The sequence below is a fragment of the Triticum aestivum genome, chromosome 4D (genome assembly GCF_018294505.1).
Source record: "Triticum aestivum cultivar Chinese Spring chromosome 4D, IWGSC CS RefSeq v2.1, whole genome shotgun sequence".
NCBI lineage: Eukaryota > Viridiplantae > Streptophyta > Magnoliopsida > Poales > Poaceae > Triticum > Triticum aestivum.
The window spans coordinates 495,673,645-495,681,232 of NC_057805.1; the positions used below are offsets into that span (position 1 = coordinate 495,673,645).

At 51.4% G+C, this 7,588-nt stretch overlaps 1 protein-coding gene across 1 annotated transcript; it reads left to right on the forward strand.

The window, feature by feature from the left end:
* The first annotated feature begins 6,073 nt into the window (after positions 1-6,073).
* On the forward strand, positions 6,074-7,278 carry LOC123100556 (uncharacterized). Its single transcript, XM_044522467.1, has 2 exons — positions 6,074-6,807; positions 7,014-7,278. The coding sequence occupies exon 1, from the start codon at positions 6,260-6,262 to the stop codon at positions 6,785-6,787; it is 528 nt and encodes a 175-aa protein (XP_044378402.1). The 5' UTR covers positions 6,074-6,259; the 3' UTR covers positions 6,788-6,807; positions 7,014-7,278.
* The last annotated feature ends 310 nt before the right edge of the window (positions 7,279-7,588 follow it).

Here is a 7,588-nt window from a genome sequence, read left to right on the forward strand (position 1 = left end):
ACGAGCACTCTTGTGAGGCTTGTCGCTTAGGCAAGCACGTTCGTCTTCCCTTTAGTGCGTCTACTTCAGTTTCCACTTTTCCGTTTCAATTGCTTCATAGTGATGTTTGGACGTCTCCTGTTGCGAGTAACACGGGCTATCTATACTACTCGGTGATTTTAGATGATTATTCTCATTATGTGTGGACTTTTCCTCTTCGTCGTAAATCCGATGCTTTAGCCACACGCACCGCCTTTTATTCCGATGTCATCACCCAGTTCGGTCGCCCCATACTCGGACTCCAAACTGATAACGGAAAAGAGTTTGACAACGTCGCTCTTCACACACTTCTCGCCTCTCACGGCACCACCTTCCGTCTGACTTGCCCCTACACTTCTCAGCAGAACGGCCACGCTGAGCGCATTCTCCGCACTCTTAATGACTGCGTTCGCATGTTACTCTTTCACTCTAATGTGCCCGCTCGGTTTTGGCCCGATGCCCTCGCTACCGCCACTTTCTTATTTAACATTCGTCCGTGTCGCCCTCGGTGGAAATATGCCCCTCACCACCTTCTCTTCGGCACACCACCATCCTATGATGGTCTCCGCATCTTCGGGTGTCTCTGTTATCCTAGCACCGCGTCCACCACGCCACACAAGCCCGCACCACGATCCGTCCCATGCGTCTTCCTTGGCTACCCTCCTAACACCAAAGGTTACCGGTGCTATGATCCTGTCACTCATGGTGTGTACACCTCGAGGCACGTGTACTTTGTCGAGACGGTGTTCCCTTTTTTCAGCTTCCTCCGGCTTCGGCCCCTTCGGCGCCGGCCCCCGCGCCCCATTCGTGGAGCGATGCGCGGCAGCACCTCCCGGCGGCCCCCCGGGCACGGTGCCTTCTGCTGCCACCACCCGGCTTCGTGACTCCCTCCCCCGAGGTCGAGTCCGAGCGGGCCCCCGGGTCCCCGTCTCCCCCATACAAGGTTGAGCCCGGCACCCCGCCCGCCACCCCTGCGACGGGCTCGACGTCAACCTCGCCCGTCGTTTCTTTCGCCGCCGGATCTGCCGGCGCTGCTACCGCCGCGGCCTCCGCCGCCGCTGCCGGTGCGGCCCCCGCCGTCCCCGCCTCAGCTGCCGCCGCGGCCCCCGCCACCGTCGCCGCTGCGGCCTCCGGCGCCGCGACACCCGTCGGCCCTACTGCCCCGTCACTTGGTGTGACTACCCGTGCCCGAGCAGGAGTGCTTCGGCCCAGCATGCGCTACTCCGCCGACGAGTATGTGTGAGTTGCCTCGACGTCGATGCCATCACCCGTCCCCACCTCCGCTCGGGCTACCCTTCGGGATCCCCACTGGCTAGCTGCGATGCAGGAGGAGTTCGACGCCCTACAGCGCAACCGCACGTGGCAGCTTGTTCCGCGCCCCCCTCGTGCCAACATCATCTCTGCCAAGTGGGTGTTTCGCCACAAGACTCGCCCGGACGGTTCTTTCGAGCGCTACAAGGCTCGGTGGGTGGTTCATGGTTTTCGGCAGCGCGCGGGCGTGGACTTCACCGACACCTTCGCGCCGGTTGTGAAACCAGGCACGATTCGCGCTTTGTTCCAGCTGGCGGTCTCGCGCGCCTGGACTGTGCACCAGTGGGATGTCTCCAACGCCTTCTTGCACGGCCATCTCGCCGAGCAAGTGTTCTGTGAGCAGCCCACTGGTTTCGTCGACGCCGAGCACCCCGACATCGTGTGCTTGCTCTCCCATTCTCTTTACGGGTTGAAGCAGGCGCATCGGGCTTGGTACCAGCGTATCGCAGCCTTCCTGCAGTCTCTGGGATTTCGGTCCACTCGCTCCGATGCCTCACTCTTCGTGTATCATCAGGGAGCTGACATTGCCAATCTGCTGCTCTACATCGACGACATCATCCTCACGGCATCTTCCCCCGATCTCCTTCAGCGGCTGACTGCTCGTCTTCGTGATGAGTTCGCCCTCAAGGACTTGGGGCCCCTACACTACTTTCTCGGCATCGAATTGATCCGCCGGGCTGATGGCTTCTTTCTGCACCGGCAGAAGTACGCCCACGAGCTCCTGGAGCGTTCCGGTATGCTTAACTGCAAGCCGGCGCCCACCCCCGTCGACACGAAGGCGAAGGTCTCTGCTCTGGAGGGGTCTCTCGCGTCCGATGGAGCGTTTTATCGCTCTATTGTCGATGCTTTACAGTACTTGACGCTGACTCGACCCGACCTGCAGTACGCTGTTCAGCAGGTCTGCCTCCACATGCACGCCCCGCGTGACTCTCACCGGACCTTGGTGAAGCGTATTCTCCGTTACATACGTGGCACCATGTCTTTGGGACTCACCCTGACGGCCTCCGCCTCCATCGACCTCGTGGCCTACTTGGATGCCGACTGGGCTGGCTGCCCCGACACTCGACGCTCTACGTCAGGCTACTGCGTCTACCTTGGGCCCTCCTTGATCTCTTGGTCATCGGAGAGACAACCCACGGTCTCCCGCTCCAGCGCCGAGGCAGAGTATCGCGCCGTGGCCGAATGTTGTTGGATACGTCAGCTGCTCCAGGAGTTGCTTTGTGATGTTCACAAGGCCACTCTCGTCTACTGTGACAACGTCAGCACGGTCTACCTCTCCGCCAACCCGGTGCACCATCGCCGTACGAAGCATATTGAGCTTGATATTCACTTCGTGCGCGAGCAGGTTGCCCTTGACCGTGTTCGCGTTCTTCACGTGCCAACGACGCAACAGTTTGCTGAATTGATGACTAAGGGATTGCCTACTCCCGTCTTCGAGGAGTTTCGGTCCAGTCTCTGTGTCTCCGGCGAAGCTTCGACTGCGGGAGGGGGGGGGTGTTGAGTATGTATTTTGTATTTCACGTGTATTGGAGTTGTGGCCCACCTCCTAGTCTTGTATAGTTGAGGTAGAGGCCTTCCCTGTATTATATATACGTGCACCAGCACCCCATCAATACAACATCTATTGTATTGCAAACTTTCCCGTCTACAGCTCCATTAAAGAGCTATATCCTGAACTATAGTCTTTCACCTTCATCCATTACATTTCTATTAAAGAATTTATGGTTTCTAGAATCCTTGTGGACACTTTTGTACACTACTACCAGAACAGGCCTTTTAGCAGTTTCAGACCAAGACTATCAGCGCCCCTTCATCAACTGATTAGGAGTAGCGACAGATGTTGCCTAGACGGTGGCTTTAGTCTTACTGTTGTATGACTTTGTACGGTCTTGTGTGAACAATTAATAAAGTGGTTGCATGCATCGTCCATATGCAGAGGCCGGGGTGTTGGGTAACGTAGTAATTTCAAAAAAATTCCTACGAACACGCAAAATCATGGTGATGCATAGCAACAAGAGGGGAGAGTGTTGTCCACGTACCCTCGTAGACCGAAAGCGGAAGCGTTAACACAACGCGGTTGATGTAGTCGTACGTCTTCACGATCCGACCGATCAAGTACCGAACACACGGCACCTCCGAGTTCAGCACACGTTCAGCTCGATGACGTCCCTCGAACTCCGATCCAGCCGAGTGTTGAGGGAGAGTTTCGTCAGCACGACGGCGTGGTGAAGATGTTGATGTTCTACCGACGCAGGGCTTCGCCTAAGCTCCGCAACGATATTATCGAGGTGTAATATGGTGGAGGGGGGCACCGCACACGGCTAAAATATCGTATATCAATTGTGTGTAAAGAGTGCCCCCCTGCCCCCATATATAAAGGAGCAAGGAGGAGGCCGGCTGCCTTGGGCGCGCCAAGGAGAGGGGGGAGTCCTCCTCCTAGTAGGAGTAGGACTCCCCTTTCCTAGTCCTACTAGGAAGAGAGGGGGGGAAGGAAAGAGAGGGAGAGGGAGAGGGAAAGGGGGGGCCGCGCCCCCCTCCAATTCGGACCCCTCATGGGAGGGGGCACGCCACCTCCTGGCTGCTGCCCTCTCTCTCCCCTCAGGCCCACTAAGGCCCAATACTTCCCCGGGGGGTTCCGGTAACCCCTCCGGCACTCCGGTTTTGTTCGAAACTTCTCCGGAACACTTCCGGTGTCCGAATATAGTCGTCCTATATATCAATCTTTATGTCTCGACCATTTCGAGACTCCTCGTCATGTCCGTGATCACATCCAGGACTCCGAACAACCTTCGGTACATCAAAACATATAAACTCATAATAAAACTGTCATCGTAGCGTTAAGCGTGCGGACCCTATGGGTTCGAGAACTATGTCGACATGACCGAGACACCTCTCCGGTCAATAACCAATAGCGGAACCTGGATGCTCATATTGGTTCCCACATATTCTACGAAGATCTTTATCGGTCAAACCGCATAACAACATACATTGTTCCCTTTGTCATCGGTATGTTACATGCCCGAGATTCGATCGTCGGTATCTCGATACCTAGTTCAATCTCGTTACCGGCAAGTCTCTTTACTCGTTACGTAATACATCATCCCGTAACTAACTCATTAGTCACATTGCTTGCAAGGCTTATAGTGATGTGCATTACCGAGTGGGCCCAGAGATACCTCTCCGACAATCGGAGTGACAAATCCTAATCTCGAAATACGCCAACCCAACAAGTACCTTTGGAGCCACCTGTAGAGCACCTTTATAATCACCCAGTTACGTTGTGACGTTTGGTAGCACACAAAGTGTTCCTCCGGTAAACAGGAGTTGCATAATCTCATAGTCATAGGAACATGTATAAGTCATGAAGAAAGCAATAGCAGCATACTAAACGATCGAGTGCTAAGCTAACGGAATGGGTCAAGTCGATCACGTCATTCTCCAATGAGGTGATCCCGTTAATCAAATGACAACTCATGTCTATGGCTAGGAAACATAACCATCTTTGATTAACGAGCTAGTCAAGTAGAGGCATACTGGTGACACTCTGTTTGTCTATGTATTCACACATGTATTATGTTCCCGGTTAATACAATTCTAGCATGAATAATAAACATTTATCATGATATAAGGAAATAAATAATACTTTATTATTGCCTCTAGGGCATATTTCCTTCACGGGGGTCCTCCTCCTTTTCTAAAAAAAAGCAGTTTCAGACCCTGCAAAACACAATGCAATCTATTCAATTAACTGATGCTCAAGACAAATGGAAATACCACTGGAATAGCTTTTTTTTTTTCTTCCGTCAAGATGTATAATGGTACTGAACGAGCAACCTACTGCTCCCATTTTCAGCAAACTTTGGAAGAATGGCGCCATGCTCCGATATAAAATCTTCTTTTAGCTAATCTTGCTTGGCAGAATCAACACCAGGAATTTGCTCCAACGAAAGTCCTTCTTCCTCCCATACTATGCTTGTGCGCTATGCAGTACTGCTTCTGAGGAAACTGCCCTTCATCTTTTCTAGGATTGTTCCTTTGCCCTGGAATGTTGGGATTGCTTGATTAACAACAGGAAGAGAGCCATATCAACTATGGATGAGATCATGCTCCTATTGCAAGAACTTCCACCTAAATTTGCCATGGAAATTGTTAGTATGGCTTGCTGGAATATCTATGCGGAGAAACTAAGATTTTCAAACCTAAGTCACCTTCCATCCTCTCATGCAAGAGACTAATCAGGAATGACCTCTTGCTTGTCAAGCATAGAATCAACAGAAGGAATCAAGAGACCTTCCTTAACTGGACTGATCAATATCTTACTTAAGCTCCCATAAATATTTTAGGCTTTCCTAGAACTTGTGTGTTTGTTAAGTTTGGTTCATTTTGAGCTTTTGAGCCTTTTGTAATTCTTTGTACATATTACTTTTTATTTATAATATATACATAAAACAATTATTCTATGGTTCATGGTTCAAATAGAAGCACTATGTCGAGGAAGAAAAAAAATAGAGTGTTACTAAATGTTTATTTTATTTTTATTTTTTATCTTGCTAAACTGGAAAACAAACTTGAATTATTTTTTGGTGGACAACAAACTCTGAGTTAGGGGGATCAGATTCGTCCAAATAGAAAGGTAGCAAATCCGAGATGCAATTTTGCATAATTGTAGGACCCTCATGTACTGCACCGGTTGTTTGGGATTTTCTTTCAAGCACTTCCTCCAGGATGAGCTGCTCTCCGGGGTCCGGTGACTCGCTTGACTTTAATATCTGCAACGCAACCCGCACTACTGTAGAACCTCTCTGATTTTCTCACTTGGGAAGATTTAGTAGTGGTATACCCATCGAGAGCCCATATATAGGATCGCCGCTGCTACCAATCTTAGCAGCAGCAGCTACCTTGGCATACAAAAATATTACTATAAACCTCGATGGAGAGGGCCACGACAACGTGGTTCCATGCGCAGGCGGCGGCGGTGGCGGCGGCAGCAGCAGCGGAGGACGACCTATTGCTGGCGTTGACGCCGGCGGGCAGAAGGCTAGACCGGTACGACGATCAAGCGCAGACGGTGTGCGTGGACGGCAAGACGGTGCGGCTGTTCCAGTGCCTCTTCTGCGACAAGACGTTCCTCAAGTCGCAGGCACTCGGCGGCCACCAGAACGCGCACCGCAAGGATCGCCTCGCTGGAGTCCTCGGCGACCCCTACAACAACGACATCCCGTCGGGAGGTGCCGGCTGGTCCATGTGCACTTACATCGCCTCGCACGGCCGTGGCGCCGCCGTGGCTCCAGCCACCGATGCCTGCACGCAAGAGAGATGGGGAGGCGGCCGCGCTCCACGCTTCGCGGAGCCCGCGCCGCTCCTGGCCCCGTCCACTGGCCGCGACGGCATGGGCTGGTCAAGGGCCTCTGGCGCTAGCAGCGCCGGCGAGGCGCTAGACGTCGAGCTGCACCTCTAGCTGCCTTTGATATTGCACAGGTGAAACTAATCAGTTCATCTACTACTCGCTCTCTTTTTTTAAAGCAAAAGAGGATCACCTCCGGCCTCTGATACATATTTTACTGGATGCTCTTATCGATCTCTTTGTTAATTGCTATAATTAACTGGATCCTCCAATCTAGCTCACTTTTTATTTGCGGGTAATCTAGCTCAATTAACCAACTTTGTGATTAATCTCCATGCAGGTGTCGTCGATGGAAACATTCAGGAACAAATATAATCGTCTGTGTCGGCGATCGAACTTGTATAGCCACGTCGGCTGCTCTCGGTAAATTTGTGTTCTTGCGTGATATTGTAGGCAGCTAGCTGGCATTGTGGTTTCACCCGTTAATACATCTCGTGATAAAATAATTGTTAATATTTTTTTGCGAGTCCTCGTACATCAATCTGTACCGCATGTAATAACGGCTCGACCGTAATAATATCAGTGCACCTGTTGCTTCCCCGTTCTTGCTGTCCGGTTTTGCTATTCCTCTGACAACTGATTTTTTTAATTTATTGACAGAGAGAGGAAATCCATTAAAATTACAATATTTGCAGACGATTGATCTATAGGTGGTTCTTATTTTTACTGCTGTAGGTTTTTTTTTTTTTTTGCGTCACAAGCTCATGTACGCACTCTAATGGATGGACCAAACAAGTATACCCTCTGCTGCTTCTTCTGCACATGTTACTGCACCCATGTGATTCGAGGAGACACTCCGTACGATGTGCTAAAGTAGTATGCGACAAAAGAACGTACGGTCGTGCAGGGGAGTTG